We start from the raw sequence: 19976 nt of genomic DNA, 5'->3' as shown, positions 1-19976 counted from the left end.
TGAGAAATAAAATCTGGGTTGTCCCTTGACCTGCACGTGTACCACTACCATACAGACACATATATACAGAAAATAAGCGAAAAAGCATATTCATACAGACCATTACTTAAGCATAGTACTCCTACTCTCTTTTACTTCCCCTCAAATCTAATTATAAGGTGATACAACTAAAACTGCAGAGAAAAGCTTTGTTAAGATACTTTTACTCACCATTATTCTGTTCAACTGTCATTAGATTATGCTTGGCTTTTACTGAGGCCTCAAATGTGTCGACATTCTCCCGCTCATACTCTTTTACATCAGCAGCCACCCGCTCCAAGATGTCATCTGGCGAAGGCGATCGTGATCTTGTACTGCTCTGAGGACTACTTGGCTCAGAAGGCACAGATATGTTGCTATCTTCAGCAAGATATTTGTATTTCTATAGTAACAACAGAAACATCAGCTTCATAAATCCAGATAAACCAGAATTGCTGTTTTACAACATTGGGAGCCATGCAAATGTAAAACAAAGGTACCCATACCTGGCTTGATCAAGTGCACAATCTTTACAAAATTCCAAATTTCACAAACTCTGAAAGTATTTGTGTTTGGTTTACATTCATCAGGTGGTAAAACCTGACCCGACCATATGAAATTCTATTTATCACTGTTATTATCCTCTGGTATGACTACTCACGTATCTCATTTTTAAAATATTAGTATTGATTACAGGATCTGTTTTAGATTCCCCAGATGGCTCTAGCGATGTGCCTCTAGAGATGCACATCATACTACTGTCTTAACATTCAAAAATGTCTTATGTTTTGAAGCCCACCTGGTATATAAGGGATTGTGAACCTGTCCGAGGGCAAAACAGATTCAACCAAGTTTTCAGGGTTATCAGCTTAATAAAGATTCTACCACAGTGCCATTGAAACCTTCCAGGTGTGCCTTGCTTCCTCTGGAGTTGATCCTTTCCTCAGCTTCCTACCTTTCAGTTTGCCAAGTGTGTCATGGCTATTGTTGTCTTTATCCTTGGGAAGGCTTTATGAGGACTATTGCCCCCAATGGCTCCAATGGCTGTATCAGGCTTTTCTCTCAGGACAGCCAAGGAGATGTGGTTTGTCTTTCAAAGCAGCAAATCTTAATACCTCATGACTATTGAGATATGTAGAAAGACTGTTCTCACTCAACTTTCATTTAAATTCCAATTATGGGCTGGCAATACAGCTCAGTGTAAGGCAACTGCCATCAAGCTGGAAACCCAAGTTCAACCTCCAGAACCCACATATGGAGGAAGAGAACCACTCCTATCAAATCACCCTCAGCTCCATACTTAGGCTACAATGCATACATGCATGTGTGTGTATACGCGTGCACACACACACGCAAAAAGAAAATTAAAGCAAAATTGCAGTTATAAAACTTGCCACTCTTTTTAGACAGTAAAGTGGTTTTCTTCTGTATAGTAACAGATAATTGATTTTGCTAACTGAACTTCCAATTTAACCTACAATGTAAGAATTTCCTATGTGTTCAAAAAAGAATACTTCATAGTCTCATGTTTTACACAAGAAGTTTACATCACAATTCTATGTAAAACAAAACAAAGAAATGGCCATCTTTTCTAGTCTCATGTGTGTAAACTATTTTAGTGACCTGGTTGCTGTTACTAATCCCTTCCTTGCTCAACTTAAAAGCCTTTCTTGTACCAAGTCCTGAGCACTGGAAGGAACATCACATACCTGCACAATCGCCTGCCTCTGTATCCTTCTCTGCTCTATTAGAGCCTCTTCATCTTCTTCCTCCACATCAAAATCTTCAAGGCTTTGAAAAAAAATACTGTCAAACATCTTTACAGAATTCCAAACTGTTAACCTGTACATTTTAAAAGTAAAGCTGAAGCCATTCTAAACCATCACTACTGATCAAGGAAGGCTCTGAGCTGTCTAAGGGAAGCCTAGCAAACTTTACCTTCACTTAGTTCATGGCACCAAACTGGAAACAAAAAAAGATCTCTATATTCAAAAAAGCCAACAGTGACTTTTTGTGACCTTAGAAAAGAGTTCTTTTACTGCCCAGATCTGAGATTTCTTATCTCTAAAGCCAGACAAATAAGCTGTTATATTTTTTTTTTTCCGGATCACAGAAAGCTCATCGAAGCTTCTGCTCTATTTCCTATCAAAACTGCAAGCAGGCTCTGATGCCACCTGCAAATCCAGCAAAAACCGACATGAAAACAACAACACCAAAAGGATACATGTAAATACTTGACTCTTTTCAGAAGACTAACAGGGGTCAATGTCCACCACTACCTGGACTGTGCATTCCCATGTTCTTCAACGTCCACCCCAGTCTTGATGACCTACTAGGTACACTGTGACTGCATTGGACTCTAGGAAGAATGTTTCTCCTTTCCAGCTTCCCAGTCATAGAACCAATCGGGCTCCTTAACCCAAGTACTACTGATTTGGGGCACAGATTATTTTGGGAGGGAAACTTGGCCTGTGTATTGCAGCTAACAACAAAATGTCTTCAGACATGAACAAAATGTCTCTAGAGAGGCGAGAAGTGCTACTGAGAAATACTCAACTGAATCAGCTTTGTTTCTGAGATAATGCATTTAGAAGCTTGTATTTTAAAACATTTTCTAATACTTTAGAAAACTTAGTCATTGAAGTGTTTCTCTATCTCATTGTAACACATATACTGGCTACCAAATAGTTCAACCGAAAACCACACATCTGACATACACTGAAAAGTCTAAACTTTGTATAGAAACTTCTTCCCCTAAATTGGTCTCCTCTTTCTAATAAAAGCAAAAGGAAAACAATAAAATAATGAATTAAGTAAAACATTTAACTCAATCTAGACAATAAGCACAAAAGGTTAACTTTTAAATTCAACAAGAAATCAGGGATTCATTTGTGACATTTAGGCAGAAACTGATGCTCTCCACTACATACATTTTCCTACACTAAAACCATGAAATGGTGACAGTTCCATTCTTACTTATCATCAGACGAAGACTCCTGCTCAACTTTCATTCCTTCCGAGAGACTTCCTTTAAATTTATCTTCCTTTACTTTGCTTCTGCTCCTTCTCCTATGACCACCCCGTGATCGAGACCTTCTTCTCAAACGTGACCTGCTCCTTCGACCTCTATCTCTATTTGAAGAAAAAAAAAAGGTCACATAAATATTTGTTAAAGTAACAATTAAACTGAGCAAAGGACACCCATCTGTCGCAAGAACAAAGGGGGACTTTAAACTATATGCTCAATTTTTCTGTGAACCTAAATGATTTCTGTACTGACTGGTTTGTGTGTCAACTTTATACAAGCTAGAGTCAGAGAGGAAGGAGTCTCAGTTGAGGAAATGCCTCCTTGAGATCCAGATGTAAGGCATTTTTCTCAATTAGTGATGAATGGGTGAGGGCCCAGCCCATTGTGGGTGGTGCCACAATGGAGGCATATTCCGGGGCTGGAGGTCCTGGGTTCTGTAAGAAAGCATACCGAGCATCTACGTGAAGCAAGCCATTAAGCAGCACCCCTCCAGAGTCTCTGCATCAGCTCCTGCCTCCAACTTTCAGCCCTGCTTGAGCTCCTGTCGTGAATTCCTGATAGACTATGGATCAGGAAATGTAAGCCCAATAAACCCTTTCCTCCCCACCTTGCTTTTTGGTCACGGTGTTTTATCACAGTAACAGAAACCCAAACCAAGACATCTTCAAAACCTATTCTATTAAAGAAAGGCACCTGGGCATGGTGGTACACCACAGAATCCCAGGAGGAAGCTGTGGGGACTGGTAGAAATAGCAAGAATGAGAGTCATTAAAAATTTGTTTTTAAAGATTGTGTTTGTGAGGGTCTAAATTTATGTATGTATGTGTTCAACTGGTACCCGCAGACCCTGAAAAGGGTATTCAACGCCCTGGAACCAGAGTTACAGAAAACAAAGTCAGCCACCATGTGGGTGCTGGGAACCAAACCTTGGCCCTCTGCTAGAGTTGCATGTGCTCTTGAAAAATCTCTCTGGCCTCACTTAGAAATTTAAACAACTAAACAGTAATTTTTTTTTCTCGTGGAGTTAAACCTAACAGGAACAAACACTGTGTTTCTTGCTTCTTTAGTTGTTCCAAAGATTGTGAGTGCTAGTGAAGCACTCGACCACCGAGCTACACTACCATAACCTCTATGCTCTCACAGCACCAAGAGTTGTGACTCATATGCTACTGGTCCATACCATGTACATGCACATGTTTTCTTGTGTGTAGATGTGCATGAGGTGAGTACACACATTTATGTGTAAAAATGCAGACACCAGAGCAGGATGTCTTTCTCTATTGTCATCTAGTTTACTGCGTTGAGGCAGGGTCTCACAATGACCTGGAAACTCTTTCCAGCTAGTGTGGCCAGCTCTCAGGATGCACCTGTCTTATACCCTAAATGCCTGAGTCAAGGGTATATGTAGTCATGCTCAGTTTCTTATCTGCATGCTGGGCATGTGAACTCAGGTTCTCACGCTGGCATAGCAAATGTTCATATCATCTGAGCCATCTCTCCAGCCACACATTTATTAATGTAGTAAAAAATGATGTTTTCTTTGGATCTCAAGCTATTTACACCAGTTGTGCTCATTTTCAACTGTATTACTAATCAGATAAACTTCAAAAGTGAGAGTGTATAAAAGTTTTCTGTGAGCCTTAAGTTGAAACTACAAGGACAGGACAACAGAGTTGCTAACATCAAAATGGCAAGATCTTCTCGCCCGTGACTACATGTGCCTGTCAGAACTGAGGACTGTACACACAGGTAGAGTGTGTTACTTTATAAAGTCTTGAAATTTTATGGTGTGTGTGTGTGTGTGTGTGTGTGTGTGTGTGTGTGACAGGCACATGTGTGGAGGTCGAAAAAAACAACTCTTGAGATGTGGTGCTCAGCTGACACCTGTAGGATCTGGGATTAAACTTAGTCAGGCTCTGTGCAAGCACCTCTTCCCATAGTCACAGTCAACGCAAACGAACACTACTGTTTACTAGACATAGAAAAGACAAACATGTAAGTCTAATGTGATCCTAAGGCTTCCTTTTCAAAATTGAAAATATTAGTTACTTCATTTATTTACAGTGAGAGGGGAAAAGGGAGATTTGTAATCCATCATGTGGGTCCTGTGGATCCAGGTCTGCTGTGAAAACAGCCAGGGCTCTGAAGCATGGGACCATCTCTCCAGCCCAGCTTACTGTTCTTGCAGAGGACCTACAATCAGCTCTCAGCACCCACATGCGGAAGCTCACAAGTGCCTGTAACTCCAGTTCTGGGAGATCCAAAGCCCTCTGGCAATCTAGGACACCTGCACACATGAGAAGATGGCTCTACAAAGAGAAAATTGATCTGTAACTGAGAAAACAAGAGAGCTGCTAAGAAGGTGGCAGCAAAAACACTACTTTCCCTAGTCTGGTCAGGAAGAAGATCACAACAATTATACAAACTGGCAGTAGATGCTCAGTAAAGGCATAAATTTCACACTGAGCAGAAGCGCTCTGACTATGCAATTTCTAGGAAGATCATTTCAAAAAAAAAAAAAAAAGTAAGGTGGTTCTAATGTAAGCCACCTTTGGTGTATTGTCTTCCTAAACTATATTTAAAAGACGTTAAAAGAAAAAATAAAAAATAAAAAAAATAAAATAAAAAAAAAGACGTTAAAAGAATGTTTATTTACGTAAGTTCAGGCTAATGTATGCATGGATCTAAAGTCCTTTTTTAATTAATCTATAAGTAATACACACTTTATATAAAATGTTTTCTAACAATGAGTTGAGTTTATCGTCAGAAAACCCTAAATCAGAAATCAAGTTACTTACACAATCTTTAAAAAAAAAGTCCTTGATAGTTTAAAAAGTTTCTAAATATTATCAATTTTAAAGATTATTATTTATTATTATTATTATTGTCTGTGTGCATGAATAACATGTGTATGCAGGTGTCCAAGAAAGCCAGAAGAGGGCACTGGATCTCTTGGAACTGGAGTTACACATGGTTATAATCATGCTGGGCCCAAATGTGGGTCTTCTGGAAGAGGAGCTGAGCCATCTCCCCAGCCCTTTAAGTTCTTTCTTAGAGAACAATGTTTTGCATAAATCTGAAAGGAAACCACACTAAAGAAAACTGTGCACAGTACCACATGTTGGCAGAAGGGAAGCTATGGGATCACAACAAAAATACTTCAGAGAAAAATGGTCTTCAGGAAAACCTGCCAATGGACCTAACTGAAGCTTCAAAAGGAACCAAAGATCAACCAGTCCAGAAGACAACATTTGTCCTTATTTACCTTCTCCGAGGAGACCTGCTTCTTCTTCTTGGAGACCTACTGCGTCTCAGTGGGGAACGGGATCTCCTTCTAACGGGGGACCTACTTCTTCTTCGGGTTGGAGACCACCTATTGATGGGGCTGGCATCTTTTGATCGTTCACATCTACTGAGTATATCATCCCGAGGTCGTGTTCTTAGGGGGAACAAATTCAAGTTCAGAGAAAAACACAACAAACCAAAAGAATCTGTCAACATGTATAAGTCATAAGATTCACAAACTTAATGAGAGTAACTGACTAATTTACTTTGTATCACCATTTAAAGGCAGATGACTCCACTGGCATTATGGTATTCTAAAAGGCATAAAATAAAAGTTCATTTCCAATGATTTAAAAATGTAAGACTTTAAATACTATTTATAAGTTCAAAAGAAACTCTAATTTTGGATGTTTTTGAAGAAACTTCTCCAAACAGGTCATAATACTCTACTTCCTCATTCTGAAGTGTCTACGTATTGGCATTTCTATAGTTAAGAATCTTTTGTTTATTGGATGCATGTGTGCATTTGTGTGCCTTGGCACATGTGTGCAGGTCAGGGTTAACTTGAACTTTCTAAGATAAAGCTGTACCTATTAGGAGACCAGGCAAATCCACTTCTATGATTATTCTACGAAGAAGCTTCAAATATAACCAACAAACATCTCTGTATACAATAGTGAAAAATAAACCCATCTAATGTTCATTAGCAAAATATGAAACAGCTACATTTGCTGTCAGAAAATATTTTTAAATGAGCCTATATATACTGTCACCAATGCATTTTTCCAAAAGAGTATACTGTCTGTACTTTGAGAAAAAATGCAAGACTCTATTTATAAGAAAATGCTTCTATTCAACCATATGTGCATATGAAGTGGGCTAGCAGGATATAAACTTATTGAGAGAAGCTGTACAGGAATGGGGAAGCCAAGAACTTAGAGGCTTCTCCATTATTTGGTTTTTTCTTTAGTCTGTATGTACCTCATCTATTAATAAAAATCAAAACAAAAGAATGTGTTTTGAATAAATACTTTAAGTTTGGTCTTTAATAAAGCTTTCAAACTGGAATACCTAGGATGACTAAGAAACACTTCAGATAAAAACAATACGTAAAACTAACAGCCTAAAAGCAGAATGATAAAGGCAACAGGGAGATCTTTAATATAATGCTATTCACAAGTAAAAACTACAGAATCTTTTAAGATGGCACTTTGAAAACACTCTTGAAAATTCTTGAATATGATAACATAAATTTCAAGACCAACTTAGTTTCATTGAACATATAAAGAAAAATGAGTCAATAGCCTAGAATTCATATAATCTTTACAAGCCAACATCTTTTTAGTAAGTAGAACTTGGCAGATTAATTTCAAAATGCGCAATTCCTATATACACAATAAACCAGTTTCTAAAACGCCTCTATTTTCCCCAAATTTATTTCTATGATTCTAGTAAATCATTTCTTTGATTGTACACTATTCAAGAATTAAGGCCAACATGGTAGAATACACCTGTACTCCAAGCATTTAGGAGGCTGAAGTGGGAGCATTAAATTTGAGGAGAGTCACTGCTACATCATGAGACCGTATCTCAAACCATTCCCACCAAACAGAAATAGAAAGGTTTATGAAGGACTCCCTCTCAGTCAGCTAAAATAATCTCATACAGATTTTAGTAAACTGTTTAGATTGAAGTGGTTGACTGAGCAAATTAGGGGCTAAATTAAGTCAGAAATTTGAAAGAAATAGACAAACTATTTGTAAAACATACATAATTATCCAAAACTTAAGTGTTAATATAATTAATGTACTCAATTATGTGAAAATTATGACACTCATCACTAGCTCATTTAAAATTAGCTTTACAGTCTCTTTTTTCCTTTAAAATATACACCACTAGTAAAAAGCATGACTCTTTCATGACCAGGCTACCTTGGAGAAGAGAGTCGTCTCCTCTCTGGCTCTCTCCGTTTCCTTTCTAAGGACCGGCTCTTGGCCCTTCTGCTTGGAGACAGTGTTCGAGAAGGCGATTTGCTCTGCTTAGATCTTCTGTCATTGAGGAGCGGAGACCTACTCCTTCTTGACTTGTCCCGTGGTTTTGGAGACAAACTTCTTCTTTTAGGACTACGGCCAGGTCTTCTACTAGGTGACCTATTTTCCTTCCCAGAAGAAGCATCTTTTGAAGGAGATTTAATTGGCTTCTTTTCTTTGTCAATTTCAGACCGTTTTGACTTCCGCTCTTTGGACCTTGACCTTCTGTCTTTGGATTTATCTCTCAAGTCAACTGGGGACCTGGATTTTTTAGATCGATCTCGACTTCTTTCATTTACAATTGGTGATTTTTTCCTATCCTTTACTTTACCTTTCTCTTCAATCTTAATCTTCTCATCAGCAGGAGATCTTGCCTTCCCAATTTTCTCTTGGGACCGCCGTCTAAGGGTAGGGGACTTTGACTTTCTTGCTTGATCTTGAGACTTGCTTCTTTTGGATGGACTTCTGGACTTTCTCCTCTCCTTAGACTTGCTCCTATTTGCTTTCTCTCTTACCATTTCAACAGCTCCCTTACTTTTTCTTTTGTCCGATCTATGTCTAGTCCGTTCTTTGGATCTGCTCTTACTTCGTTTCTTTGCACTATTTTTGTTGTCCGTAATTTCAAGTTTACCCCGTGTACTGGAAGACCTGGTACTGGACCTATTTCCATTTCTTGCCTTTTCATGAATCTCACCTTCTTCTTCGGAGCCAGACTCATAGCCTTGCAAAATGAGCCCCATTCCAGACTGGACCTTTCCCTCCATTAACTCATTATCAAGCTCAGCTTTAATCAAGGCTCTCTGTTTTTCCAAGTCTTCCAGTAAAGCTAAATCATCAAGTTTAGTTCTTTTTGCAGGGGACAGGCCTTCTTTGTCAGAAGCATCGATAACTTCTTTTCTTTTGTGTTTCTTATGCTTATGCTTATGTTTGTGTTTTTTATCCCTATCTTCTTCTGAGGAATGTTTATGTTTCTTATGTTTACTTCTGTGTTTATGCTTCTTTTTTTTGTGACGACTGTGTTTATTTTGAGATTGGTCTTCTGATACTTCCCCATTTTCTTCATTTATACTCTTTTCAGAATTATCAGCATCATCCATCCTATAAATGCATAAAACACATTTTACAATCACAATTTTTATCCAGTATTCAGTTATAACAACAGTAATGATAAAATAATCTTAATGTACACATTAATCACTAAGATGCTGAAGTTCAGGTGTTTATTTCAAAGGAGACCTATGATGAGAGCTGGGGTGGTGGAAACATAACAACCAGTCTTAACAGCCAAATTAAAAACTATGGTGTTTAAAAACATCATTTAACTGAAAGAAATCCAAACCAGCAACAATAAAATCCAATTAATTTTACTCCAGTAATTTGATTTTAAACCAACATTTCTCACAGTTACTTAAACAAAAAGCCCACTTTCTCTTTTCATAAAGCACAGACACTAACATACTGAAAAGCTGAATCTTTTCCTCTTAATACTCAGAAAACTTAGTGTCTTGACAAAGAACCTAGCAGTTTACTTACTGTGAATACATCTCACCTAATCAGCCCTTCTCGAAAAACAATCACAAGGCTAATATTGACCAACCCCAAAATAAGCAGTCACTGTGCCCTGACAGCTTCTGAAGAGGACAATGACAATATAAAGAAATCCCTATGGGCTAAGAGAACTATCGGGGAGTGAGGACTCTTGGGGTCTCTAGCTACCTAGCTAAAACAACCACAGGGAAGGACATTCTGGAGGTTAACAGTAGTCAAATACCAGAAACTTAGGATTTGATCCAGTATTTGTTCAGCAAATTATTTAATCTCTCTGAATTTCAAACAGAAACTGTTATCCTAAGTTATGTTTGTATTCACAGGTGCTATGTAAAAAAGAATGCACTAAGGGAGCGTCTGTATTTTAAATGCTTGGGGTTTAATGAGTTTATGACTCTCACCTATCAAGGTAGAATGTTCAGTAATTTCAGATTAAGTACAGGCTCGACAGTGTGGCAGATGCTCCTTGACTTACAGGGGGTTGTCACTATAATTCAAACCACTCTAGATAAAACAACTTATTTAGCGGGCCAATCCTACCAAACATCACAGCTCTGACAACCAGAAAGAAATAATTTTTCCCTTTGAAGGCACTTCACCACTACAAGTTGGGACCAAAGGCAAACAAAAGGAAGTCTTGGGTTTAGGACACCACACTAATCTGGAGGAAGAGGTGTTCATCTGCCTTCATATTATATAGTCCTGGTATTTTTATTAAGTTTTTTATTTGTTTTTATTTCTTACAAAGGAGGAATCATGAATCTATTCACAGATCTATGAATATTTTAAAATTACCTGCTACTACATGCAGTATTCAGCAATGTGACTGGAAAATAAAAATGTGCAAGGACATATTTGCCTCCTTTAAGGAAAGTATGGAACGGTGGAAAAAACACCACAAAACAATGGAGAAGTACCAATGACAAAAGACACAAACAAGGGGGTGTTAGAACAAGGAAGAGCACCTAAAGCCATTTTTTAGAACAGTTAAGGGTGTTTTGTAAATCATAGGTAAGTGTGTGTGGGGGGGCTGTCAATCTAACCCAGTTGTTAAGTGGGTATGCTGAAGAGAAGATGTTAACTGAGAAGAAATGTGGGCTAAAAACTAAAGGTGAACTAACAGAGAGTGAGCAAAGATTTGGAGAGAAAGAGCACTCCAAACTGAGAAAGCTGACAGCAAAAGTCAGTCATGCACTCAGTCCCTGCAGCCAGGGCATCAGTCCCCTGGGAAACCCTGGTCTAACAGAGGTTAAGATCTCAAGTGAAACAACTCCAGATGAGAAAATATATGGGAGTCTAAGAATGACTGAGGTACAGGACTGCGAGGTGAGAGTGCTGGCTGGGTTCTCTATAAAAGCACTGCCATTTTGGGGGGTTGTAGCAGGAGCTGGGACATACAGTCTTGTCCTCTAGGCAGGTGTCAGTTTTCAACAACTTGGTAGGGGAGAAGGATCAGAATATTTCTGAGTGAAATTTTCAGCTGACAACAATGAAGTGTGAAAAACACACAGCCACTACATGGCATCAAACAAAGGGAACCCTAAAATATAGCAAGTCCATTTTTTGGAACAGTGGACTATAGGAAAGGAGAATGAACTGAAAAGATGTGCAGAGAAACTGTCCCATGAATCAGATTTTCGTGTGGGACAGTTTCTTGCTAGTACAGTATGAGATGATACAGGATAAATATAGTATGGTTTCCTGGATCACAATTTTTTTAAAAATCAAAGACCTGAAAGAAAAATACATTATCTTTGCACATTAATTAAAAAACATTTTAATGTTATACAGCAGGGGAGATGCACATGCACTTAAAAAGACTACGCAATGGTATTTCAAGTTTGCTCCAGATACAGGAGACACAGAGGATTCCTTTCCCGTTCAACAATCTCTCATCCAGAAGATGGGAGGAGGGTTTTTTTCCCCCTTGACTTTGCCTGATGGGGGGGGGAACGTCAAGAAATATACTAATATTTTTAAAGATAAAGCATTAATTTTAAATAGCATATAAAATATAAGTATCCACAATGCAGAATTTTAGTCATAAATATAACTGTAAGTCACACTACATAAAACAGCTTTTAAAGTAAGCAGTCCCCAAGCTAGATGCCCGGGTGTGAAAACTTGATTCCACTACTTTAAGGGTTGTGAGCATTTGGCAAGGGGGTAGTGCAGCGTGCCGCCCCTTCCCCCAACAGTGGGGTTTCTGTGTAGCCCTAGCTGCAGTGGAACTCAAGAGATCCGCCTGCCTCTACTTCCTGAGTGCTGGGATTCAGGTTTGGCAAGGTTAAGGAGTCTGTTACCACAGGCATCTCTTCTATAAAATAAGGAAAATAACTATACCTACCTTAAAATGCTTATCTGTAACAGTGTTTAGCATGAACTAATTGCCCCAAGTAAGAGAACATTATTGTGTATGTATAAACAAATACACCTGCTCAAACATATCCTGTGAAGATGCAGGGGTTTACTATATATTACTATAAGGAATACCATCAAAAGGGGATGATTCTACAATCAAACTATCTGACTGTAAACGCAGCGATTATAACCTTGAGCAAGGTACTCCTCAAATGCATTTTCTTCAGCTATAAAAACTGGATAATCAGTAACACGGACAAACCATAGGATGTGACAACTGGATTAAATTCCCATAAAATATAGTCACAGTAATTACATAAGAGCCCTGGTTTTTGCTTCCTTAGTACCTCATTCTTCCCAGATTTCTATGTGCACACACTGTATTTACTCCTTGATACTTAATAGCAATACCCTAAGTTATTTAAATCTACTCATTTCTTGAAAAAAAAAAAAATCTGTTGTTTTATAGTAGAAAGAGAATATTAAGTATAGCGTAGTAAATCAAATACCTATAGCCTAAGTGTAGAATAAGTTTCTTTAAGAATTGTGACATAATCTAGCTTTAAAAAAAAATCTACAATTTTACAAATAATTTTCCAGTGGAAAAAAAATATTACCTTAGGATCCACCAAAACAATCCTATGTACTCAGACAGTAAACTATCTTCTTCAGTCATCTTTTAAAACAAACTTCAGGAAATAAAAATTACAGTTTACGGTCCTAAGGGCACCTCCATGGCACAGTGCCTAGCACGTGTCAAGCGGGTTCTATACCAGCACCACAAGAAATGGGTATATAAAGTAACAAAAACCGGGTTCATTATCAACATTGTCCTCTTAAAGCTCAGTAAAAGGCTGCTGGCTATGATAAATAATGGTTTTATTTGTTTGTTTAGATAGCTTACAGGGACAACAGAAACTATATAAAGCTATTCTTTATATTTGTATTTTACAATGTAACAAGCGGAATGCATACTAGCCTGTCTACAACAAGTATGTCATAAAACAAGTATTTACTGACAACCTACTACCTGGTACTAGTTAATAGCTATTCACACGCAGGATTAACACTGAATCTAAAGTAGAGACAACAACAAGGTGGTTTGGCAGTTTGCTCATTTGTTAAGTTTTACCCTGCAAGCAACCAAAGTTTTGAGAGGATCCGGCATAAAATACAGGACACAGAACAACTTCAAAATAATACGCAGTCATCAATGACCAAGCACTAGTGTTACTTTAACTTTCTCTTGGCTTGGAACTCAGAGAAATTTGCCTCCCAAGAGCTGGAATTAGAGTTGTACAATATCATGCCTAGTTATCAATAGTATTTTGTTTGTTTTTGTTTTGCTTTTCAAGACAGGATTTCTTTGTAGCCCTAGCTGTATTCAACCTCACAGATCTGCCTATCTCTGCCTCTGGAATGCTGGGATTAAAGGTATGTACCACTACTGGCCCAGCTAGGATAGTCTTAATAAACTTATTTGGGAAGCATTCAACTTATGCCATAGAGAAAAATGAGCCAGACAATTTTTTAAGACAATTCTTGAAAAAAATTATGTTAATACTGTGCAAAGCCAATGTAAAGGAATAATTAAGTGACTTTCTCTTACAAACTGAAATACGTTTAAGACAGAATTGATGGAAACATATTAGAATGGTTCCCAAACACCAATAAGCCTTAAAACTAGCTTCTGTCCTTACCTTTTCCAAATCACATTTCAGTAATTACATTTTAATGTATTAGAAATGTCACATAAAAAAATACCTTTGGCTGGGCATGGTGGGGCTTTCTTGCAAATGCAACCCTTGAGAGAGCAGCCTGAATGACATAGCCTGCTCAGCGGTGTAGGGTGCATCTACTCAGGAGAGTTGAGCGCTTCCCTAGGCTACTGTAAGGGTGGGTCTGGATTTACTCCTAGTGCCAGGCCCTGCTCAATGATCTCGGGCCCTGCTCAATGATCTCGGGCAGGGAATGTGGCTCAGGGGTAAAGCACCTGCTTATTAACATGTGCAAAGGGTTCTGAGTTTGATCCTAAATCCTTCTCACCCCCTACAATGATTTTTCTGGGACACTATAAAAAAATATTACTTTAAACCTTAAGGGCAACTGAAAAAGGAGTCACAGTACAATAGTCAGAAGGTGGCCTTTAAAACCACACTGCACAAAGTTAAACGTGTCTATCGGAGTGTGACCTTGAGCAAACTACTGAATTTCTCTGTGTTAGTTTCATCATCCATAAAATACCATCAATAACAGTATCTACCTCCACGGGATTGTTAAAAGAATTAATGAGCTACTATTTGAATGATTTTAATAGTACCTGGTCCCTAGGATTGCAAATAAATGTTTTTTAAGTTATATAAATAAAGAAGCTGACAAATGTACAGGCCATTACAACAGAAGACCTCTGGGCCTTTGATGACTTTTAAAACTAAGTAATTTGTGTATTCTTTCTTAATTTTCTATTTTGAATAGCTTCCCTGTAACTACCAGCTATCCAGTGAAACTGCAAGCCACCTAGACACTGAGGACCGTGGTCAGCAACACACATCGTGCCTAATTTCCTATCAAATTGCCATTTTCTTCATTAATCGCTTTCAAATTAGTGAAAATTGGGCATACGGGAAAAAAATTCCATTTACACAACCTCTGTTGGGAAAGGATAAACAAAAAACTTCGGTTGTCAGTGTTATTTACAGTTTCCAGCGCCTAGACAAATGCACGTCTATAACAACATTATTTAAATATGCAAAATGCAATACGGCTGAATCTAAATGTGAATGAACTCTCCCCTCAAATTAAATAAATGGACACGATACCAAGAGCTCTTCAGATCACCTGAACACTTCGCTGTACAGCCGAAGACATCATCTTACTGAACATCCTGCAGCTGCCACACAACTCTGAAACAGTAAGCTATGTCTAGTTAAAACCCTATCTGTTCTCTGCAAAGCCAAACTGTCACAAAATACTGTGCAACCTTCAAGCATTCCTAATAAAAACAAATTCTCTGTCGAGCTGAGTAAAGCAAACGACAGGGAAACCAAGGATTAGACTCGCAGTAAGTCAGTCAGGCAGGCTATCTGGTGGCAAAGTTGCCCTCTGTCACAAGTTGCTGGAGACGGTATCGAACACTTTTCTAAAGAGGCTGGAAACATAGATAATGCGGATGTAAACGGGATTGTCTGTGTGTGTGTGGGGGGGGGTGCTGCTGCCACACTGCCTTCAGGGCCATTCTCTTTGAAGTTAAGATTTCCCAGTGTAAACACGAGAGACATAACACTGTTCTGACTCAAGCAACGGCTAGCCTTTGCCTATTCAAGGATGTGTTCTCTTGACCCCCCCAAAACTTTTATATGAGCTTAATCATAAACAGACGGTTATGGTTTAGGAGTAGCAACAATTCCTAATACTTCTCCCATGCCCCTTCCTAAAATACCATAAAATAGGGCAAAAATTGCCAGGCCTCAAGAGACAGGTCGTCTACCTTACTTTGTCTCAAGTTTGAAAGTTGGAGATAAGCTACTAATGGGCGAGAAACGCCGGGTTGTGGTTGGAATGATGAATAAAGGGCGAAGGACTTCGCTAGCACAGACAATTTCCGGGACAGTCAAAAAGTGTGACCCTAGCACCTCTGTCTCTGCTTTTATCCCATCAGCACGACCACAGGGACAGTGTATGCGTTAGGAAAGTGGGGCTTGGCCTGCCTGCCGCCACTGCCCCCTCGGGTCGCCCACCCGGAGGTCGCCAAGGGTTGAGACCTCCACGGTGCCCAGGGGAGAAGCAGGAAGGCGCGACCTCAGGGCAGCAGCCGCCGCCACGCTAACTGGACCTGTAGAGGCCGCTCGTGCCGCCGCCTCCCGGGGCAACGACGCCAAGCAGGCCGCGCTGCCGGCGCCCCAACAGCCACGGCCCCACGGGCAGCAAAGCCGGGGCCGCTTCCACGCCTCCCACCGCACCACCCACGGCGCGCGGAGAGGCAAAGTTTGGCTGTCGCCGTTAGGCCTGAACTTTCCCGCCCGTCGCTCAGATCGCCGCCGTGCCCTGCGCGGCGGCCCCGCTGACCCCGCTCGGGCCAGCGGCGCAGTGCACTTACTCCGGCTGCTCCCGCAGCGACGAGGGCTCCGCGGCGGCCATCTTGAACTTCCCGACTTCTCCGCGGCGCTGGCGGCGGCTCCGCGAACCGTGGACGGCAGCGGAAGCGGAGGAAGAAGGGAACAGCAGTCGCGCATGTGCAGAGCGCGTAAAGAAAAGCGGCGCTAGGTGTCCGCGCTAAGAATCCGGATAGGAGGAGAAAAAAAAAACAACCCACGTCCGGGGGCGGGACGCGGCGCCGTGACGTCACTTCCGGGCACAGGGGGCGGGCTCTGCGGAGATCAAGGCCCTGCTAACCGGAGCGCCGGCCCCTGGGGAAGCTTCTGACGTGTGGGAACGTGCCGGAGAGAGGAGCGGAGGGTGGGGTGCTGGCGCTGGGAGCGCGTCTTTGGAAGCGGATTCTCTGGGGGGCCCGGAGCTCGGTGAAGATCACTCTGTGTCGCTTAGCTACTGCCGATTGACCGGCTCGTAGACCTGGCCTAGTTCACACAGCCACAGACCCTCCCGGGTCCCCTTCTGCTCTTTGTGGTGTGACTTACGTGGGGATGAAAGCTTTGTTTAGGGGGGAATAAGCGGGAGATAACGTCTGATGCCGAGCCGAGACCAGTTCTAGATTTACGCCAAAGAGCGGAATAAAGCAGTTTAAGGAGCTGATGCTGTCAATTTTTCTTTTCCACTTAAGATTTTATTATTTTTCACCAGATTCATTTCCGCCCTGTTGTCAGTTTTGGAGCGAAGTGGAGACTTTTAAATACGTATCAAGCTCTTGAACTGTTACTGTTAATAAAGGTGAAACAACACTGGCTTGATCGTTCAGAAAACGTTTACAAAGTGGCAAACGAGCCAAAGTTCTTCCTCCTGTCGGAACGTCCCGGCTCTCCTAGCCCCGGTTTCCGCGGACCGGGACGGAAGTGAGCGCTCCGCGGCGAAACCAACTTCCCGGAAGTCTCTGGCCAGCTAAAATGACGCTTGCGCGCTTACGTCCTGGGAAAGGCGTGGGCGTGTTCAAAGCCCGCCGCGGTGCCCGCTGCCGTGGTACTGCGGTAGGCAGCTTCAGCCCGGCCTTCCCGGCTCCTGCTCGGAGCGTCTCCGCCTCCCGGCCTCAGCAGTCCCATGCGCAGAACGTCAGCGGAGCCGCTTGCGGAGATTGCGTCTGCGCTTCCCTGCGAACCTCAACTTCCCTCGAGTAAAGGTCCACCCTGTTCGGTGACCCTGGAGACGGCAGCGCTCGGCACGCCGCCGACGGACAAAGCAAAAAGTTGAGGCTTCGGAGGCAAGCGTGTCTTTGTGAGCGCTGCGTCTTCTCCTGCCAGCTGTGCTTGCTTCCATTATAATGCCAAACGCGGCATGCACATTCCTAAGATAATGGGAAGTAACTTTAAATTATGTCCCCCCACCCCCCCGTGGAAAGCCATTAATCTCGTACCTTCTAAAAGACACGGTTGTCATAGGTCCCAGCGACCTCTTAATAGGTTTATTGTAACAGACTACAAACAAATTATGAGCATCGTAAAATCCTTTGACTCGTGTAGTTTTCCAGATGCCTTTGAAAACTGTAGGCCATTTGGACAGCACTTGAGTTTAGACTTGGAACCTGCAGCTTTGTGGGAAGTCATCAAGCTGGTGTTAATACGCTTGAGGCATCATGCCTGTCATAGCTTTTTTGTTGTTGTTGGTTTGAAGCCGTTCTGATGCATTTGTGAAAACTGGGCAAACGCAAAGTAAAGAAAAATCCCCCTTCATTATCCACATTGAACCAACAAGAACATGTTGGTTTATTTTTAGCCTTTTTCTGTATGAAATATTAAGTCTTCTCATGTATACAATGTCAGTTTCCTTTCTCATGTAACAGTTCGCAATTTTTACTTGATTCTGGTTCGGCAAACATCTTCTAACTAGACTGTTGTCTTTGTTACTAGGTGTCTAGATTGTATCAACTTTGCACCACTTTTAACTATAAAGAGAAACACCTGGGAACAGTGTTTAAAATAAAGTAAGGGCTGGCAAGTGAGAGGACTCTGGGAAAATATGCCTGCTAAGAGGCATGAGGAGCTAGGTTCAATACTCAGACCCTCCCTCATGAACTGTCCTCTGACCCCTATTCATGCACACACAAAATAAGATGTAATAAAAATGTTCTTAAATGAACATGGAATTTATGTCAGCAAAAGGTTTCATCATTTGCTGTGTAACTAAGAACACCTCAATTTTTCTTTCTAGTTTTACCAACCAATAATATGGGGATAATTACTGAATAAACATGATAAATGAAATAATGAGCAAAAATGCCTACATTAAGTGGTAGTTACTAATGTAAAAAGTATTTCTTTTGATTTATTTTGGTGACATGATTTATTCTATATTCTATGTATATGTACTAAGTAACTCCACCAAAGAACATGAGGACATCTTAAAGATGAACAGAAAGTCTGCCTTGCCTGCTGGTGACTGCGCAGGCAACTTGCCCAAAACATGCAGCCCAAGCTTTGCCACTTTTTTGTCCTTTATGCAAAACAAACAAACAAACAAAACCCATCCTGGTTGACCCACTTCAGTTAGCAAGAACTAGTGAGAAGAACTACAGAAGCCAAAAAGCAAAGAGTACATTTAGGGACTTTCCTGGATCCTAGAACTATGGACTAGGTCTTTGATGGATTTGGCGGTTGTTTCCATTTTGGCAGATGTTGGGGCCTGTGTGCTCGGTTCTAAGGTCAAAATGGTGCCTCCAACATGACAACAGTTGTGTTAAGTAATAGGTTTTTCTGCCCCTCCCCCACAAAAATAAGCCAATTCAAGCCAAATTAAAAGCATAAAAGCATGTTTACTTGGGGGCTGTTCTCTGACTGGTTCACTGGTCTCAGAGAAGGAGATCAGGGAAACTGTCATTCAGAGAGAGAAGTGGCCATACCAGGGAGAGGGGGTGGGAGGAAGGGTGACATAGAGGGGGAGAGAGAAAGAGAGAGCACAAAATGTCTGAATTATATAGGGAAGAATATCTAGCGGAGGAGAATACTAGCAGCTGGGCTGGAAAGTTCAGTGCTGAGGGCAGGGTATGCCAGCCATACTCTGTAACAGGTATGGGATGAGGCATGCTGGGAGAACCTGGAGCCCAGGTCCTCTTTGATATCTTAAATGGGCACCTCAACCACTTATCCTGGATCTGAAACCCAGCACTAGGTCTGGGGGCCTGTTACATTATTGCCACACTAGATGTAAGGGATTTGATGGCTTTTCTTGTTTTGCTGTAACAAATATTGAAACTAGAAATTAGGTTTTTTTTACATTAAGAAAAAAATTAATTGTAATCTTTTTACCCATGATTATTCATGTATGAGAATATCCTTTCTTGGGTTTACACATATATGTATTGTTTTTCAAAATAGGATTATATTTTATATTACAAATTTGGCTTAGTAATTTTCTGAGGACAGTGGAGATGAAATTATGGCAGAGCATGATGGCACAGGCATTTAATCCCAGCACTCAGGAGGCAGAGGCAGGCAGATATCTGTGAATGTGTGGCCTATATAATGAGTTCCAGGATTATGTAGAAAAAAAAAAGTGAGGATGGGGGAGCACTATTAAAGGCATGGGAATGCAGGCTAGAAAGA

General features: G+C 40.8%; 1 protein-coding gene across 7 annotated transcripts in view; it reads right to left on the bottom strand.

The window, feature by feature from the left end:
• Positions 1–16554, bottom strand: part of Prpf4b (pre-mRNA processing factor 4B) — a 32558-nt gene extending 16004 nt beyond the window's left edge. For 6 of the 7 annotated variants that reach the window (XM_060372660.1, XM_060372658.1, XM_060372663.1 and 3 more), the window contains exons 1-6: positions 16367–16552; positions 8263–9459; positions 6312–6485; positions 2995–3150; positions 1728–1809; positions 211–421 (exon numbers count right to left, since the gene is read on the bottom strand). In XM_060372660.1, coding sequence (XP_060228643.1) covers positions 211–421; positions 1728–1809; positions 2995–3150; positions 6312–6485; positions 8263–9459; positions 16367–16407 — 1861 coding nt within the window. In that variant the 5' untranslated portion in view covers positions 16408–16552. Of the gene's footprint in view, positions 1–210; positions 422–1727; positions 1810–2994; positions 3151–6311; positions 6486–8262; positions 9460–16366 lie in introns of all 7 variants that reach the window. The other variant, XM_021652067.2, reaches the window with a different exon arrangement.
• Between the last annotated feature and the right edge of the window lie 3422 nt (positions 16555–19976).

Source organism: Meriones unguiculatus, chromosome 19 (assembly GCF_030254825.1).
Source record: "Meriones unguiculatus strain TT.TT164.6M chromosome 19, Bangor_MerUng_6.1, whole genome shotgun sequence".
NCBI lineage: Eukaryota > Metazoa > Chordata > Mammalia > Rodentia > Muridae > Meriones > Meriones unguiculatus.
The sequence above is the reverse complement of the archived record's forward strand: the minus strand, read 5'-3'. Positions and strand labels throughout refer to the sequence as shown.